At 37.3% G+C, this 19,576-nt stretch overlaps 2 protein-coding genes, 1 long non-coding RNA gene and 1 pseudogene across 3 annotated transcripts; 3 read left to right on the top strand and 1 right to left on the bottom strand.

The window, feature by feature from the left end:
* Positions 1 to 683: 683 nt before the first annotated feature.
* LOC119989350 (protein DNA-DAMAGE INDUCIBLE 1) lies at positions 684 to 8,072 on the top strand. The gene is made up of 16 exons (XM_038834800.1): positions 684 to 843; positions 948 to 980; positions 1,461 to 1,588; positions 2,568 to 2,676; positions 3,142 to 3,258; positions 3,768 to 3,833; positions 4,039 to 4,101; positions 4,202 to 4,246; positions 4,428 to 4,489; positions 5,204 to 5,297; positions 5,625 to 5,717; positions 5,830 to 5,899; positions 6,092 to 6,159; positions 7,102 to 7,159; positions 7,414 to 7,439; positions 7,755 to 8,072. The coding sequence occupies exons 1-16, from the start codon at positions 778 to 780 to the stop codon at positions 7,881 to 7,883; spliced, it is 1,227 nt and encodes a 408-aa protein (XP_038690728.1). The 5' UTR covers positions 684 to 777; the 3' UTR covers positions 7,884 to 8,072.
* Positions 8,073 to 9,114: 1,042 nt separating this feature from the next.
* LOC119987778 lies at positions 9,115 to 14,309 on the top strand (annotated as a pseudogene).
* A 1,348-nt stretch (positions 14,310 to 15,657) lies between these two features.
* LOC119989713 (COBRA-like protein 6) lies at positions 15,658 to 18,848 on the top strand. Its single transcript, XM_038835386.1, has 6 exons — positions 15,658 to 15,734; positions 15,843 to 15,922; positions 16,653 to 17,103; positions 17,209 to 17,362; positions 17,549 to 17,823; positions 17,968 to 18,848. Exons 1-6 carry the CDS (start codon positions 15,689 to 15,691, stop codon positions 18,249 to 18,251), a joined length of 1,290 nt encoding a protein of 429 aa, XP_038691314.1. The 5' UTR covers positions 15,658 to 15,688; the 3' UTR covers positions 18,252 to 18,848.
* Positions 16,999 to 18,986, bottom strand: LOC119989715. The gene is made up of 3 exons (XR_005465888.1): positions 18,848 to 18,986; positions 17,225 to 17,329; positions 16,999 to 17,135 (listed from the first exon to the last, which is right to left on the bottom strand). It is a non-coding gene; the product is annotated as an uncharacterized LOC119989715 (long non-coding RNA).
* Between the last annotated feature and the right edge of the window lie 590 nt (positions 18,987 to 19,576).

Genomic DNA, 19,576 nt, shown 5'->3' with positions numbered 1-19,576 from the left:
TAACACTTACATGAACGATCATAAAGAGATGAGGCGACGGGTAAATCGACATGAATCAGAGATGAGATGATGAGTAAATCAGCATGAATCGGAGATGAGGTGACGCTAAATGGGCATGAATTGGAGATGGCTAAATCTGTGGAGATGAGAAGATGAGGTGATTCCGAATCTGTGCCTTCAAAATAGTTCTGATGAACTGCAGATATTTTTTTTAAAAAATCAATTATTATTTAATAAAATTGAATGATGCTATTGCAAAATGCGTCATTCGATTTTTTTTAGAAATAACCTCAATGATGCTGTTTCAAACAGCATCAATTTACAATGACTCTTTTGTAAAAACGTCAAATATCAATTTGATAAAACAAAAAGTTTATGGGTGTTATATTGGTATTTAAAATTTGACAAAGTGCCCGTACGGTAAAAAACTCCTGAAAAAGTTCGAAACTTTCCATCAAAAATCAAAGCTTCATTGTTCGACGAGCAGAGCAGAGCAGGGCAGATGAGTGTATTAGAGCTTCCGCTGTTGGTCAGTAGGTGGGCCGACTCAAAGCATACTAATGAATTTGGGCCTTCCTACTGGCGGCTGGCCTTAAGCTTGAAAGTAGTTAAAAAAAATTAACGGTAAAGGGTAAACGGAAGAAGATACGTTGATGGTAACTTCTTCACAAAAAGCGAAATAAAATCGTCAAGAGGAGTTCTCTTGTTGTGGAAGAAAACCAGCAGAGCCAGAGGCAGAGCCAGAGCCAGAGCCAGAGCCAGAGCCAGAGTTTGAAGATGCGGATCACCGTAATGACCGCCGACGAGCAGATCGTCTCCTTGGATGTTGACTCCCATGAATCCGTAATCTTCTTCAAAAACCCCTCTTTCACTCCCACAATCTCATATCATGTACTTATTTCTCCGTTTTTATAATGCTTGATTAATTGATTGATTAACATTCATAGGTTGAGAACGTCAAAGCTCTGCTCGAAGTGGAGGTGAGCGATCTGTCTTTGTCTTTGTATTGTATTAAGCACTGGCAGTAAGAGCTTATATGGATAATGAAGCTCAGTTTAGTCGTATTTTTATTCATATTTTCCTCTATTTTATCCCAGCTACTATCTGGGGATTAGCGGTTTGTTGGTTTTTTAAAAGATGTTTAGTTTATAATGATAATGAAAGTCATTAAAAGGGTAATTGAATTGCAGTTGTAAGTTCAACTTATGACTGTTAAATGTCTTGACTTTGAACCAGATTTCTTATGACAAACTCCGGTTTTGATTTTAATTTTTTTTTATATTTCGGTTACGTAGGTTTATTTCGGTATTAAACTAAATTAATGTCAACTGCAATTTCAAGTTACCAATGCTAATTTTCCTCTTTTTAACCCATTTTTTTGGGGGCTTCTGTTGCTTGTATGTACATACTTCATATTTAGCTGAGTTTGATGGTATGTTGACTTGTATGTGTTTAAGCAGACGCAAGTGCCGCTCCAGCAGCAGCAGCTGTTATATAATGGAAGGGAGATTAGGAATGATGAGAAACTGAGCGCTGTGGGTGTTAAGGATGAGGATTTGATAATGATGGTCTCTGATGCTGCATCCAGGTATGCACGTTGCTAATATGGTAGCTTTGCTTTCCTCTGAATGTAGAGAATCACATTGGCCTATCTAGTATTTAGCTTGAGCAATCTCTTTGTTTTAGTGTGATTTGGGCATCAGCTTTGGTTTTTAAATTTGTTTGCTGAACAATGTATGTGATGCATGTATTGATGCCCTTGGAATGTAGGATTGCCTTAATTGCTTTGATGAACCATAAGACCAGAACTACACTATCTATGATTTCTTATGGTACTGAAAACATATGTATACCTTAATGAAGAAATTGAAGGTTGAACTCTTATATGTAATTACACTCTGTATTTTCTGCCTTGTTTATTTTAGGAACACCCCCTTGGTGCCCTGCAATCAAGTTTCGTTTTTACTCCAAAAAATAAGAACGCCACATGGAGATGCCTGGAATCGCTGGATTCAAAATTTTTTAATCATTCTTATTTTTCTTTTAGCAGCCATAATTTAGAATATGGGAGACAAGTTATACAATCATATTTTCATTCACATCTCTTGGATCTTTTTTTTTTTTTGTGAGGTTAGCTTCTGAGGTAACAATATCACATTGTTTTGCTGCAAGTGAAGTTCTAGAATGCAATAGATTGGTTGCATGTTGTTATGAGAATTAAGGACAGGACATCAAGACTTGCCAAATTGTTCAGCAAAAGTTTTTGCCCGTACCATTCTGTTTTAGATTTAATTGTAGAAGGATTGAAGATTATATGGCAGTGTCTTCTCTTCTTTATTTTCTTGCATTCTGAGGGAAGCCGAGAACCTTGTGAATCCCCTTTTAAGGCTTCTACGTACATTTTGTGTGGAAAGCTTCATATGCAGCTTTTGATTGTTTTCCTCGAACATTTTCTCCTGCAATCTTATTTTATACTTATCTCAATCATTTGCCTTAGTATATAAACCCAACAATTGCACCCGTGCATTACAATATTGTTGTAGCTGACAAGGTGGAATTTATTTCAGTGCATCTACCAAGGATTTGGGCTTCAATCCTGATGGGTCTGCTGTGAACCCCGGTGCTTTTCAGCAACAGTTACGGCGTGATTCTAACATGATGGGACAGCTCTATCAGGTAGGGTGAATTGTCGTTTCCTTCAAAGCCTTTCATTGAACATATCAGGAATATTTTATATTTAGCAACTATTTGCTTATCACTTTTTGTGTTTGAGATAGTATTGCTGCACAAATGACTAAGTTTTTCATTTATGTATACCACTATACCTCAATACTGTTATGTTTATATTCCTTTTTCGTAAATTTTTATCTTTTTTTGGTCCCCTTTGTAAACTCATAATTTTTTTCTCGCCAATATTTCTTAACCTGAAACTTGTCTTTACTCTTTACTATGGTTGTGGAAATTTGTGAACTTTGTTCTTTTCTGAAGTCATCCTAATTGGACTGCTGTAGTTGTCGAGAAATTAAACTTTAATAGTTGAACTTTTCGTGGAGACTTATTCATCACCATACCCTTTTTGTCCTTTTGTTTCTGTTCTAATTTTGTGGGTTTTTAATGCTCTAATTTCTATTGAATTTACAGAATGATCCTGAATTAGCACAAGCAATTCTTGGCAGTGATCCCAATAAGCTACAGGATCTGTTACGACTGCGCCACCGCCAAAGATCTGAATTAAGGCGTCGGCAGGAAGATGAGCTTGTAAGTGGTTGGATTTTGACCTCGTGGCTTGGTGGCCCTGGTTTTTCCTAAGTTATAGGATGTTAATTGGATAGGTGTCACTCTAAATAAATACGTTTGGCTTAGTATTCTTTTGTTAGAAATTTACTTGTATTAATAAATGGAATAACGTTTGGTGTAAGCTTCTAGAGTGATGGTGGGGTCCAGAAAAGGGCAGATGATCTCAGCTGTATTCCCGCGTTGCAAAGAAGCTGTTTTTGTAGTTTAAACCTGTGTGCCTAGATTGCTTTGGAACAACTTTATCCAGTTCTTTTTATAAATACATAAAGGTATCTATTTATATTTTGTGAGATTCTTATGAGAATCATCATTCTTCAATATGGGATGACATTGTGTTTCCATGGCCACAATTCTTTCCACTTTATTTTACTATAGATCTTGAGAGAATAATGATGGCACCATAATAACGAACTGTTGATTGTTTAAAGGGAAAGCTGAGGTACCTTAACTCTTTACCCACTGTATTGTAGGCACTACTCTATGCAGATCCTTTTGATGTTGAAGCTCAAAAGAAAATTGAAGAGGCCATCCGTCAGGTCAGTGTTTTTGAGTAATCATTCTCCCTCCCTATTTCTTCTGACAAAAATGAAAAAGGCATCTGGTACTTCCCTTTTTTCAACATCATTCATTCGTCAGTCCCTTCATACTTGCAATAGTCTCTTTCTTCATGGGATTGATTTTTGGATGATATGGTTTTTCTTCTGACTAAATTTTTCTGAATTGTTCTATTAATTTTTTCAGAAAGGAATTGATGAGAATTGGGAGGCTGCATTGGAACATAACCCTGAAGGTTTTGCTAGGGTGGTATGTGTGCTCATAAACCATTAAAACCCCCCGGCACTGATAGTTGTGAAATTATTAAGTATAATCTCTCGTTTAACTCTTCAGTTTATGGCTTCATCAGGTCATGTTGTATGTTGACATGGAGGTGAATGGTGTCCCTTTAAAGGTAATGATGAAACACTAGTGCTGTGCTGATGATGTGATCTTTTTGTTGGTTGTACTTATAACTATTATATTATTGGAGTCATTTTGATATTTGCCATTCTTATATATATGCTCTTACTGGAGTGCACATTTTTATTGCTCTTGGATGAAGCAAAAAGAACTTAGTGCATTCTTCATTTCAGGCATTTGTTGATACTGGTGCTCAGTCAACAATCATATCAAAAAGCTGTGCTGAAAGATGTGGGTATGTTCCGTTGTGTGTTCACTGTTCCGGTGTCAGTAATGTTATATATCTAAGCAATTGTTTTAGATATCATTTGGTTTAACATGATTAGAATTAGAGTATGTATGATAGGACATACAAATTCTATATTTCCTTTTTCCTATGTCTATGTATTAAATGATATCCACATTCCACACTATGAATATGGATTGGTATTACACTTAGAGTATTAGAGCATTTGCTTGGGGACACCAAGTTCTGTGTTGTTGCATCCGTATTGAATAATATTCATACTAGTTAGGTTGAAAGCAACTGAGCTCCAGTAATAAGCATTTTTTCATGATGGTATATAGATATGTGATATGCAATTTTTGAGAAAATTTCCATGTCATTCAGTCAAATATATATGAGCTACTTTTTAGCAGAGATGATTAAGGCTTTTTACAGCGATGGTTAAAATTAGACCAAATAAGAGATGGTTATGTATTTTAACTTTGGGCTTTAAAATTTGCAATTAGTATTTAATTTGTTATAGATTGTTTTGCATTCCTTTGTTTGTTCGTGGTCATTATTCTGAAGAGGGCAATATCACTGATTGAAGATGGCCTTGCATACCTTTTACAGTGATGGAGGGTATTATTTGTAGTGTTGTAGGATTTTTCGTTTTTGCATTTCAGAAAGGAGGTTTAACTTCGAAGGCTTACTATCGTTTACCATTGGCATCATCTCTTCTAGCTTGCTGAGGCTTCTGGATCAACGTTATAAAGGTATTGCTCATGGGGTTGGTCAATCTGAGATACTGGGGAGAATACATGTTGCTCCAATCAAGGTAACTAAGCTTAGCAGCCCATAAAGGGTAAATTTCACTGCTGTGTGATTACATGTTGAGAGGGTGCTACTGCACAACCATGTCTTTCTTTTCCATTTACATTTGTTTTGTCCTTTAATGTTTTCCTGAATGGTTCATTGTATTATCTGTGCGTTTACACAGAATTTCATCGTCAGTATTAATTATAATTTGTGTCATATTAATTTTACTTCTATTGTTCAATGGGAAAACAAAGAAAATCTATTTGCCATAATAAATTTAGTAACATATTGTGTGTTTTTAATTTCTTTATTGACTCTCTTTCCCTCTCTCCTCGCTCGCTTTTAGATTGGCAATATATTCTACCCCTGCTCCTTCTTGGTATTGGATTCTCCCAATATGGAATTCCTCTTTGGTCTAGATATGCTCCGCAAGCACCAGGTATCCTTCTCCCTAGGCTGATTAGATAATGGACCTTTTGCTTTGGTGATTCTAGCTGGTTACTTTGTCTATTTTTTTAAATTTTTACCAACGATATATTCACTTGCTGCAGTGCATAATTGATTTGAAAGAGAGTGTTTTGAGAGTTGGTGGAGGAGAGGTTTCAGTACCATTTTTGCATGGTATATCTCTCTAATTGCTGGGATTTCTTAGTTGTGTTTTTAGTCACTCTTTGCTTAATAGTGACCAATGATATTTTCTTTTATCCCTCAATAGTTTTTTCCCCGTTTTCATTTGAGATTGTGAATTTTCAGTTTTCTTTTACTGTCAAAATTTTTTAATCAAAATGGAAACTAAAATATGTGTTGTTTCAGAAAAAGACCTTCCATCTCGTTTCTTAGATGAAGATAGACACAAACAAGCATCAAGCTCGGGAGCTGTGGTAAGTCTACTGTTAAGTGTGTCCTTTTATTAAGGCAAATCTTTCCTTGATGTTTTATTGCCTGTTGACCTTGGGAAAGATTAGTTGTTATGTTGTGGTTTTGTACAGCTTCAAATTATGATGTACGTGCAAACATGTAGCTTAGTGATAGAGTTGTAGTGGTGCAATAGGTTCAATTCCTAAAAACAGCCTCACCACATATTATGTGGGGAATTTAGGTCTGCGTATAACCTGTCTGGCCAAGACCCCAGCCACTGTGGGAGTTATTTACCTGTTGTGGTTTTGTACCATCTTTAAACAATGAATTTTTCCTGTATTGTGATGGCTATCAGGTAGCGCTTTTTAGAACTACTATTTTTTCTAGTTGGTCACATATGCATAAGAACAAAACTAGCGAATAAGTTGTTTCATCTTAGGTGCATACCATGTAAATACGACTGCTTAAAATTGGTTGCTTTTAATCATGCAAGTAAGTGAAATAGTGACGTATTGGAGCTTCATGAATAGTCCTACACATGACCGATTTCAGAGCCATTCCACCAAATATCGAGTAAATTAAAGGAGGGCTAAAAATTATGTTCTGTGCTATTATAGGTCTTGACAAAGTAGATTGTTAAGGTATGGCTTGGGATAGTTTATTGTTCCTCTATACATCCCTATTTGATTGAACTACTTCTTTGAGATGGAAAATTTTAATCAACAAGAACATAGACTAATGTTAAGCGCAGAAGAAGAATCAGCGAAACAAATACCGAAAGTGAAATATCATGGATACTGTTTCAAATGCCAGTTGACATAGACGTGTGATGATGACAGAAGGATTATTTAACTTGACTTTAAATTCTATATGCATTTCTTCCCTTTAGCTTACGGGGAAGTGCGCGAAAATTATTTGCTTTTGTACCTTTTTGTAATTTCTGCATTGAACCTGTGATTTCTCAGGCAACTTCAGGAGCAACAGATAAGAACAGTAACATGCCAACCAGCGGACAAGGTTCTGGTAAGTTTTGATATCTGATCATATGCATTGAAGACTGCTCTAATCTACATGTATTAAATGTAAGCACTAGTTTATCAGCCAGTTTGGCTTTGCTTTCTATTGATCTGGCTTGGCGTTGAAGATTCCTTGTTGAATATTTGATGGGTTTGAATCTTTTGTCTCTCCTTAAAACATGTTAGCATGGAGCTTTTTCATTAGTAAAACCACCATCACATGCAACTGATTGTCTTTGTGTATCCTTACTCTTTTCGTAGGAGGCACACGCGGTAATGTGACACAGGTACATATGCTTCCACTGATTATGTTAGCCTTGTGTTACCTAACTCCTTGGTTGAAATTTGTTCAATACTTAATCTTTGCCACATTGGGTTGCTCTGACTCTTCTGAAGTTCACAGATTGTTTATGAAAGTTTACCTAATGAAATAGGACTCAACTATTCGTGGGGGACTTGATAAATTGTGGAGTTGCTGTCCTCCTCCCCTAAGTAGAAAAACAAACAAACGAAAAAAAAAGAAAAGGGGGAAGAAGCCTTACTGTACAACATAATTTGATTTGGGGATGTTCTCATTATTAACACAAATATTTTGGATGCAGGGACCTGCTTTTGAAGCCAAAGTTGCAAAGCTTGTTGAGCTAGGATTTGGAAGAGAAGCAGTGATACAAGCTCTCAAGTTATTCGATGGCAATGAAGAGCAGGCAGCTGGATTTCTTTTTGGGGGCTGAAGAATAGTTTTATTGCATTTCTCAGAACATTCATTTATTGTGGGACATATTCTTCGTTTCAGTCATTTAGTGACAAATGTGCGTCTTTTAATATTCCATACTGAGAGCATTTGTTTTGAGCTACAACTACACACAAATTTGTGTTGCAAGTGGAATGCAGAGCAAACCAAATTCTCTGCACTCTCCTTATTCTCGAGGTCATTTTTTCACCTGTAATGCGGTTCTCTAATTGATGAGTAGTGAATGGATAATTTTGGCGGCTCTTTCGTTGCATTTTTCGCTCAAACCAAGAATCGGTGTAGATGAAGTGAGGGGTAATACAACTTTTGATGATCGAAAGAGTTGTCGATGAGTTATTGAATGTGCACACATTTAAATTTGAGAACTCAAAGTTGAAAATTATTTCAATAGAATGCACGCGTAAATTTCTTAATCGTCAGGCAGATAGAGATGACATGGCGGCATTGTCGACAGTAGCGAGAATGGTAATGGTTAGAGTAACAACAATTATGATTTTTTTGATGGGGAATGTGTAATGGATAATGTATGGAGATTTGTGTTTTGTTTATGTGGGTGTATTAGGGATGTGTTTTGTTGATGTAGGTTAGTCAACAAAATGTATTAATACAATGGTATAAATTTACTGGCTTGATTTTTGTGTAACAGAGGTGGGGTCTGATATTGATTTTTGTGTAAAAATGTGAGTGTGTGCGCTATGAGGCCCACATGAGAGCAAAGATGTATCCATGTCACACCAAAATTGAGCCAACATATTGTCATTGTTGGTACATGAAAATTTTTGTTGGCCTATTAGAATATCACTTTTTGACAATCATGCACTAACAAATTGCAACCATTGTGATTGCTCTTAGGTGGTAGTTGATCACGGAGGCGAGATGTGTGGCGGTTTAGGTAGTGGTGTTCAATAATAGAAGTGATAGGGATTTCAGAAAAAGCATCTCAGTCATTCTAGTAGTGGGTGTGTCACTCTCTGGTTCAATCATAAGATTTTGTGGGTCCCTACACTTATATCAATCAAAGAATAAGATAATTGAGATGTTTTTTATTGGGATTCCTAACATTGTTCAATAATTAGGAGAGGATGGTTTAGAAAACAAAAATGAAATTGCTCCAAAATTGGCCTCCCAGTCCCAGCCACCATTTTGGTATAGTTCCAAAATTATTTCTTCATTTTACTCCAAAATGTTTCTTTACAGCAGTAGAGCACTCGCTCACTCATTACTGTCATGTCATGGAAGATTTCAACCCTTTTTTGTCCAAAGCAAACCCCACAGAGAAAACCTTATCCTCTCCAGAAAAATCAATAATTTCTGCATCTTTTTAACTGATTTTGCCACAAGAAGACCAACCTCCTCCTAATGACTCCGGCTATTGCAGCTTATTCTTCTTCCACACCTACTCGTCAAGTAAAGAATGATGTTTTCACTAGTTTCAGAGGGAGTGACACTCGTGACAACATTCTCAGTCATATCCATTGTGCTTTGTGTAAAGAAAAGATAAAAACTTTCATAGATAACGACCTCAGGAGAGGAGATGATGTTTAAGAGGCGCTTCTGCGAACAATCCAGGAATCAAAGGTATCCATAATCATTTTCTCCCCAAGTTACGCTTCTTCCACATGGTGCTTGGACGAACTTGTGAAAATACTTGAGTGCAAGAATTAAAGAGAATGGGCAAATTGTTATACCAGTCTTCTACAAAGTGGATCCATCAGATGTACGGAATCAGAATGGGAGTTATGCTGAAGCTTTTGTGAAGCATCGAGAGTGTTGTTCCAAGAAGATTTATGGCAAGATACAGAAATGGAGAGAGGCTTTAACAGAAGCATCTAATATATCTGGATGGGATTCAAACGTCACCAGGTAATGACTAACAACACCACTTTCTTAAGAACAAATTATCATATCATGTTGCTTTTTAAAGATTTCCCTCTTGGGTCGTCTGAGGATTGCGCAACTACTGAAGTATCCGATTAGATAATCATCAAGGAGGTCTAAAACTTCAAAAAAAAAAAGAGTTTCTGCTGGAGTTGCCTATGGGATACTATGGTATTAGGAGCTCATTATGGTCTTTGAAAGATGCATTGATGTTCTATTTTTATTATTTGTTTTCTTTTCTTGGACTTCTTTTGGTATATGATCATTAAACTTTCCCACATTTTTTTCCATATTTTTCAGGCCCGAATCTGTACTTGTTGAGAAATTTATTGAAGATATCTTGGACAAACTCTATAATCTATCTTCAAGCGATTCTAATAATCTAGTTGGAATAAACTCACAGATTTGGCAAATTGAATTGTTGCTATCCATGGTTGCTAAGGATGTTCGTATCATAGGACTGTGGGGCATGGGCGGTATAGGTAAGTCAACCATTGCAGGAGTGTTTTTTAATCGTTTCTTTGCGCAATTCGAAGGACATTGCTTTCTTGCAAATATCAGAGAAGAATCTAAAAAATGTGGTGGACTATATGATTTGCGGAAGAAACTTTTAATTGAAATATCTGAGGGAAATGAACTAAATGTTGATACTCCCACTCTAGGACTTTCTTTTATACGGAGCCGGCTCTGCCATAAGAAGGTTCTTCTTGTTCTTGACGATGTGAATGATTTGCAACATATAGACTTTTTGGTCGGGGGGCATAATTGGTTTGGTTCAGGAAGCGTAATCATCATAACAAGCAGAGATAAACAAGTGCTTGAGAATGGAGTTGACAGAATTTATGAGGTTTAGAAACTAGATGGGCAAAATGCCCTCCGTCTTTTTAGCCTACATGCTTTCAAGCAAAGGGATCCCACAGACGGTTATATTGGGCTGTCAGAAAGTGCAATAACTTATGCTGATGGTAATCCATTTGCTCTGAAACTCTTGGGTTCCTTGCTTTTTGACAGGAGCAAGAAAGAGATGGAAAGTGCGTTGGATAAATTGTGGAGAAGTGCTAACATTGATATTCAGAATGTGCTGCACTGCTGCGTATCAGTTTTGATGGACTAGATCATGAAGAACAAAATATATTTCTTGACATTGCCTGTTTCTTTAACGGTTATTCCATGGACGAAGTAAGATACTTTCTCAATGGCTGTGGTTTTGCCACAGATATTGGAATGCGTGTTCTGATTGATAAATCACTTGTAACACTTCGGGATGACAAGTTAGGGATGCATGATTTATCACAAGAAATGGGCAAAGAAATTGTTCGCCAAGAATCCATTGAAGAGCCTGGGGAACGCAGCAGGTTATGGGATCCTAGCGATATCTGTCATGTATTGACAACAGATACGGTAAGGACCAGTCATTTTAGCTTTATACTTGGCAGGAAAACTATACAATAAATATGCAAACAAGAAATCTGATGGTTGATTTAAAAGACATATATTGATATGATTTTTAGCATGCTTTGTTCTGTTACATGTTTGTCAACTTTTTAGTAACTCTGTTTGTAGGGGACTAGAGCAATTAAAGGCATAATCTTACACACGTATAATATAGAAGAAGACATAAGCCTGACTCCTGCTGCATTTGCTAGGATGTCCAAACTTAGATTACTCAAAATTGTTGGCAAGGGGGTGCAACTTCCTGAAGGTCTTGAATTCCTTCCTAATGCGCTAAGGTATCTCCATTGGGACCACTACCACTGCCCATCTTTTCCGTCAAAATTTCATCCAGTGAATCTAGTTGTGCTTAAGATGATAAATAGCCATGTGGAACAACTTTGGGATGGAAGAAAGGTATGCATTAATATGTTTCGGTTTTGTAAATCATAAAAGACTACCAAACCAAATTTTGATACCAAAACTATCCTACAACAGTTGGTAATAATAGAATTATACACCACCATTTTTTCTCACCTAGAGAATAGAGGATTAGCATTATTTGGATTATCTTATTTGTTGTCTTATGACAGTGTTATTTTATTCCTTTTGTCTTTTTTCCCCGTCTTGTCATAGAATCTTGCGAACTTGAAAGAGATTGACCTCTCGGGCTCTAGCAAATTGATGAAAATCCCAGACCTCTCCTTGGCTATAAATCTGGAGACTATGAATCTCGATGGTTGTAAAAGTTTGGTCGAACTTCCCTCCTCAGTGCAGTATCTCCTCAAGCTCAAAACACCGTCCCTTATAGATTGCAGAAGACTTGGGAACATTCCCAATGGTTTTTGTAACTTGAAATCGCTTGAACATCTTGATCTTAGGGATTGCTGGAGCATCACAAAGTTTCCAGAGGTTGTTGCAAGGAACATGAGATATTTGAATATCAGCATGACTTCAGTAGAAGAAGTTCCATCATCAATCGACGATTGTCTCACTTCACTTAATCAATTTGACCTTTCAGGGTGCTCAAGGCTTAAAAGTCTTCCCACCAACATTTGTATGTTGAAATCCCTTAGGGAGCTTGATCTATCGGGATGCTCAAAACTAGAGAGCTTTCCAGAGATAATGAAAATAGGCATAAAAGTGTTACCTGACAGTTTTGGCTGCTTATCCTCCTTAACAACTCTTAGCCTCCGGGGGTGCAATATCCAGAACCTACCAGACGGTCTTGGTTGCTTGTCCTGCTTGGTAAGTCTAGACCTAAGTGAGTGCAATATCCAGAACATACCAGACAGTCTTGGTTCCCTATCCTCATTGACTACTCTACACCTAAGTGGAAGCAATGTCAAGAAAATACCTGCCACGATCAACCTTGAGTATCTTGACATATCAGACTGTAAGAAACTTCAATCTTTACCTCAGCTTCCAATGAGTATCCGATGCATCCTCGCAGTTAATTGCTCATCACTACAATTCGTGCCAAGTTCATTTGCTCCGACCAGTGAAGAAGGATTTGACTATTTCAATAGCATTAAATTCTTTTTTCCCCGCTGCTTCAAATTGGATCAAAATTGGTGCAACAACATTGGCCTATGGAGAATGGATTTTTCAGTATTTCGCCACCGCAAATCCAAAAATTATTGTAAGTATCCTCTCTCTTTCTCTCGCTTAATGTTTTAAGGAACCCTCGCTATCTTTTCTTTGCACATATAGACATAGCTACTAATAAAATTTGATTATCAAGATGCAGAGTCGCTTTGCAGCTGATGTTTGTTATCCTGGAAGTGAAATCCCAACTTGGTTCAACTATAAAAGCGTGGGATCCTCCTTGACTACCAAGCTTCCTCCATGTTGTTGTAGGTTTCACTGTTTGGTTCTATGCATTGTTGTTGAATTCAAGGACGTTCCTCGAGACTGGAAAACTTCTGGTCTTTGTTGTGATTGCCAAATTCAGTACTACAGGGGTAGCAGCCTCAATTGCAATAGCTTCGTATATCGTTTTGACATGGCTTCAATTACAAGTATTGATTCATATCATGTCCTCTTGCATTATGGACTACCACCAGACATTTTTTGTAGGGAATTTGAGGAAAACTATTTCGATGCTGTCTCATTGAAATTCTATCCTGAAAATCGTGACGAAAGCCATTGTGAGGTCAAAATGTGTGGGGTGCATCTTATATGTGCTAAAGGAATCCGGTCTATTGTTCCTTGTGATCCAACTGCATTGTCCTTGATGCATTCCTAGATGGACGAAGATGCCAAAAAGTGGGGAGGCTTTACTGATACTCATTATTACAATGAGGCCAAAGCCCGTGAAAGCTCCAATCCTATGGCCGTCCAACCTAACTCCCGTTTAAATTCAAAGGGGTTGTCCTCAAAGCATGATTTTGTGGATGAAGATCTTATGGAACCAGTGGTAAAATATACCGAGAACATTGGAGATAAGACCAGCAAAAGATTCAGCTTCAGTGCCAAGGAAGATGATCCAAATGCCAAGAGATTAAAATCTGCGAAGTTCTTTTGATGAAAACAGAACCAGCTTCATTCTCTAATCTCTACTACAATGCATTACTGTAAAATGGTAAGTTAGCCTGACTGGTTTTCATTTTTAAGCTAACAGAAACAGTTTCACTCTTTTTATATCACTATACATTATCTACTTTCTTCTCATGGTACTAGCTTTCCCCAGGCGTGGAACGTTCCATTGGTTTCGCTTATCCTCTGTGAGCTTTTGATTGATGCTGTTGTTTCCATTGCCATTGCATGAGAAAGACTCGAGATGCTAGATTCCTTGCGCTGATACGTTCTGGTAAACGTTGAGAGCAAGTTCTGTATTGTGATGGCTCATCAGGTATCACTCACTGCAATTGATGTCTTCTAGTTGGTTGCACCTGCGCAAGTACAAGACTTAAGAGTATAGCTTCCGCGCATAAAATGTGAAAATATGTACTTTTATATAGCTTCTTGGAATAGAGAGAATGACATGCAATTGTTGACAGATCCTCCTGCTTTGGTCATTTCTTGTATTACCTGTTATATAAGTTCGATTCAGATCGACTAGTGAATGGAATGTTTTGACAGGCCTTCTGCTGCATTCCTAGCATTAGCCTTTGCCTAAATACTAAATCACAGACCCAGAAGGCCAGAATTGGTTTCTGATGGTAGATTGAATGTGTTGTATTGGCCAATCTTGTCACAGATACTTTTCTTTGTGAGATGCTAAACTCTTTTTAATAGATCTCTCATTAATCAAAAATTGAAGAAACTCACATGACTAGCAAACAATCACACTTACCAAATTGTGTGTTAAGATGTCAAATCTGCTTAGCTATCAAAAACTGAATTTGTTAAAAACAAAGTCATTCATTACTAATTCTGATTATTGGATTATTCTATATATGAAAATTGCTCTTCATGATTTACAAACCATAATTGTTTGTAAGAACAATCATATGTGTATATATATATACACACACACAGAAACAATCACACCCACCAAATTGTGTATTAAGATGTCAAATTTGCTTAGCTTCATTACTAGTTCTGATTATTGGAATATTCTACATATGCGAATTCTTCTTCATGATTTACATACCATAATTGTTTGTAAGAACAATCAAATGTGTGTGTGTGTATATATATACACACACACATACACTGAGAAACAATCACACCTACCAAATTGTTTGCTAAGATGTCAAATCTGCTTAGCTACCAAGAATTGTCATTCACTACTAGTTCTCATTATTGGATTATTCTATATATACGAATTCCTCTTCATGATTTACATACCATAATTGTTTGTAAGAACAATCAAATATATGAAACTAAGTTTACGATAAATATAAAGTTGACAGAAGATGAAAATGTTTAATTAATTCAGCGCTATCTCTCCTGTAATTATTTGAGTGCTCTTTCTCTTGTAATTCATTGATTGCAATTAATTCACAACTTCCAATGAAAGATAAAAATTTATAGAATCGTAATAGTGAAATTTAGAGGTCATAGTTTCAATAAAAACAACCTCTCTATATAATCATATATTATGTGGCATAATATCTACGTATATTATATATTTTACCTGTCTCATACCCCATCCACTCCGAGAGCATTGTGAACAATAGGTTTTTACCATTTACATTTAAGTTATAACTTGTTAAAGAGGGTTTGATAAACCACAAGAGAGGTACACAAGAGCACACGGAATCAGAGAATATTGACCGTTTGTTACATTCCTAAGCTTTTCTGCAGTCCATTCCAGCTGTACACAATCAATTCTTTCCTTAAAATGACTGTGATTGTCGACAGTAAGATTCACTATGGCCATTTCAGAGATTTAGGTTGGCTAAACAAATCCTTGGCACTGTTCATTGCATTGCATTACCTCCTGTGTATTTAGTACTGATTGTAATTTTAATTTAGTGACTGATTTCTTTATTGATTTTAGGGTTTTACAATTGAAGATCAGTGATTATGGTGCTTTTGGTTTTGATTCTCCTCTCTTTCATATCACCATCTTGTAGGGTACCCTTAGTTTTCTGATCAGAAAGATGCTTGCTTTTGTTAATTACACTAAAAAAGTTCGAATCTTTGATTGGATTTTGTGGAATTTTTGATTGAAATGCAGGTGGGTATGATTCCTTGGATCCGTACGGCAACGTAACAATCAAATGGGATCTCATGCAATCGAATAGTGTCACAAATTCTGTAAGATGTGTTAATCATTTCTGTACAGTTTTTCTTCTCTTTTTGGAATAATTGGGGACAATGCTGATAAGAGAATTTGATTAGGGCAGATAAAAGAAGAGCTCTCTTTCTTCCTGTAATCTTTTCTATGCTTTGTAAATTTGAAAAGAGGGGAGCATTGAGTGCTGTGAAGTTCTAGGAAGCAATGGCCGAGTGGTGTCATAGGCGTTGAGCCAAGCACCCCTCAACTGAGTTATTTAAGGCATATACTCGACCTGGGTAGTACCCAAGTTCGAACCTTCACTTCCAATTACCTACCCCAAAATAGTTTATATGTATTTGAGTTTCAATCAGTTTTGAGTGCAGAAAGGCAGAATCTACTTGTTTGTCTGATTGTTCATGTGGGTGTTTGGATTGAATTAATCAAACTGGTGGGTTCCACTCTGTGACAATATGGGCTTTGGCCCAACCCAATTTATGTCTCACAACAAATAGAGTGAGTGAAAGGCCTTGATGAATCTACCTACAGAAATTGGGCATCTTCTTTTCTTTTTCTTATGCGTGAATGGAAAAAAAATACATTCTTGAAATGCTTAATGGAGAGTGATCTGTTGGTGTTTGTCATTCAAAGTTCAAGAGAAATTTGGTAAAAGAACTCTTGCAAGTTGCAATGTGTAAGTGTCTATTGTGTTTGTGTGACTGAGTGTGCATTTCCTGATCCGTTTATGTCAACTTTCTTCAAAATTTTCAGGTGAGGGTGTCAATATTTAACTACTATCTCTATCACCATGTCGATGAGCCTGGCTGGAAGCTACAGTGGATGTGGAGTGGGTCTGAGGTAATTTGGGCAATGCGGGGTGCGGAGGCCACGGAGCAGGGCAATTGCTCTGCATTTAGGACTGGACAGCTTCCTCATTGTTGTGAGAAGCAGCCGGTGATTGTTGATCTTTTACCTGGAGCCCCTTACAACATGCAATCTCAGAATTGTTGTAAAGGAGGTGTGTTATCTTCCATGACACAAGACCCTTCAAAATATGGTGCCACTTTCGAGATGGACGTCGGTGGCGATGAGACCTATTCACAGTTTCTGATGCCACATAACATCTCCCTCGTGGTTCCTGGTTATACCTGTGGCAATGCAGTTAAGGTTCCATCTAGCAAATTTAGTGTTGGTACAGGGCGTCGACGAACACAAGCTCTCAGTAAGATCACTTACTTTTCTCGCACCTAGTTTCTGTAATGAAATAGACAGTAGTTAGCCATGGAGATCATTCTTGAACTAGAGATGGCGCATGTGTTCTCTGCAGGTACATGGAATGTCACCTGCATGTACTCCCAATTTGCGGCATCATCCTCCCCAAAATGTTGTGTTTCCTTGTCTGCTTTCTACAATGATACGATTGTTCCCTGCCCGTTATGTAGTTGTGGCTGCGAAGAGCAACATGCACAAAGCTGTGTCAAGTAAGAACTACTACTTGCATCATTATCTAGTGGTAATAGGCTAACAGTTGAAATCTTAATCCCGAACATTTTGTGATCGGCTACATGAATTTACGAGGCATATTTGTTGGAAATCAATTATGTGATTTCAGTTTCGCCAATTGATATTAAACTAAACTATACTTGGCACTATTCCTAAACATCCAGGCCTGGTGAAGCACCGCTGTTGCTTAAAAGTCACGACCCCAACGAAGAGCCTGCGCCAATGTTGAGGTGTTCGCAAAACATGTGCCCGATTAAGGTGCACTGGCATGTGAAACAAAGTTACAAGGAGTATTGGCGGGTTAAGATTACAATTGATAACCTAAATGTGATCAAGAATTATTCTCAGTGGAACTTGGTGGTGGTGCATCCCAACTTGCAAAGTTTGACACAAGTTTTCAGCTTCAACTACAAACCTCTTGACCAATATAGCTATATCAGTAAGTTCATTCAAACTCCCAATAAAATTACTTAGTTCTTGTAGTAAGTTATATATATATACAACTTACATTTAACAGTAACACCCAGTCGTAGATTAAATCGATGGTAGTACTGAGTGAGTTTTGTCGAATCTATCTTGGCAGACGATAGCGGGATGTTTTGGGGGATCAAGTACTACAATGACATGCTACTACAATCAGGAGAGAATGGAAATGTACAGAGTGAAGTGTTACTCCACAAAGATGAAGGGATATTCACTTTCAAAGCAGGATGGGCTCTCCCAAGAAGAATTCTCTTTAATGGTGATGAATGTGTGATGCCACTGCCAGAGGACTACCCAAGGCTTCCTAATGCTGCATATGATGCCCCAATAAGGAATTTCATGATTCTCCTCCCTTTGTTTGTTCTTGCATCAGCAATTTTTTAAACAGATTGGAGAGTGCAATGCATTTTTTATTTTTCTTAAAAAATAAGCAGAATGAAATGTAGAGTCATATATTCTTCTTCTTTAGTCTTGTTGGTCAAAGATTATTATAGCTAGAGTGGCAGCTGCCATTGTTTGTGCTTAAAAAAGCTAAATATCACTTCCTGCTCTTCATAACATCAGAGTGATTTATTACTCCTTTTTTGGGTAACCGAGTCCGAGTGGCCTCAGGTATTGCTGCCATGGGAAATCGAACACAAGAACTTTCAAATCTATACAGTTAGCTTTAACTAGATTATTATTCGAGTGGTTGATTTATTACTCAATACTTCTATCTTGCACACAACCTTTTATTGCACCTATTGATTCTTTCCTTGATAGTCTTTGAGAGGATCTAAGCAAACAGCAGACTAGATGACAGAACAATCACCAGCAAGAAAAACCAAGATCGCTCAATTGAGTTCATGAATAAAAACCACCACAAATTCATAGTCAGATGAAAATAAACATGAGCATAGCAATTAAAAATCAAATCTTTCCTTCATCTTTTTTCTAGTTTTGTTCCAAATCAGCTCTGCAAAATCCGAAAACAGTCTTACCATGTAGTAGTTAGTTTTGCAATCAAAACTGAAGCAGAAGGCTTGAATTTCCTGTTAGATGGAGTCCAAAGGGAAGCAGAATTCACTATCGCCCTCTGGAATCCAGCTACCAGAGAATCCAAGTCTGCTGACAAAGTTGCCAAACCCAGACATGCTTCTGCTTGATGGGGGAACAAATTAAAGAAGGCGGCTTGAATTTCCTGGTAGAGGGAATCCAGAGGGCATCAGATCTTATCATCTCTTGTCATGCCCTCTGGAATCCTGCTACAGAGAATTCAAAGTCTACTGATGCAATCAATGGCAAAACACAACCCTCTTTTTCAACACCACCATGTATTTTAGCAAGGACACTTGCATCACCGTTGCTGAAATGAGGGTGGCTGCATACGAAAGCTGATGTTCGTAGGTATATATCGAGAGAAAGCTAAAGATAGGGTTACACACTTTCACAGTTTACAGACTTACCATTTACCAATTACCATAACTGGTTTTGTCCCATGGATTTCAATATATGCCTAGATTTTCAACATTTACAGAGGTTTTATCTTATCTTGCATGAAAACAGAGCAATTAATGGGCCTCCCTTGCCATAAAAAGGTCATATTGGGCCAATCTAAATTTTTGACGAGTCTACTGGGCTTGTACTTGTTGGGCCTTGTTGGGCCATTATATACTCATTTAGAAATGCAACAAAATACAGAACATAAAGATCCCAATAATATTCCCTTC

The sequence above is a fragment of the Tripterygium wilfordii genome, chromosome 21 (assembly GCF_013401445.1).
Source record: "Tripterygium wilfordii isolate XIE 37 chromosome 21, ASM1340144v1, whole genome shotgun sequence".
In the NCBI taxonomy this organism is placed as follows: domain Eukaryota; kingdom Viridiplantae; phylum Streptophyta; class Magnoliopsida; order Celastrales; family Celastraceae; genus Tripterygium; species Tripterygium wilfordii.
Note: the sequence above shows the minus strand (reverse complement) of the source record. Positions and strands in the feature narration are given on the sequence as shown.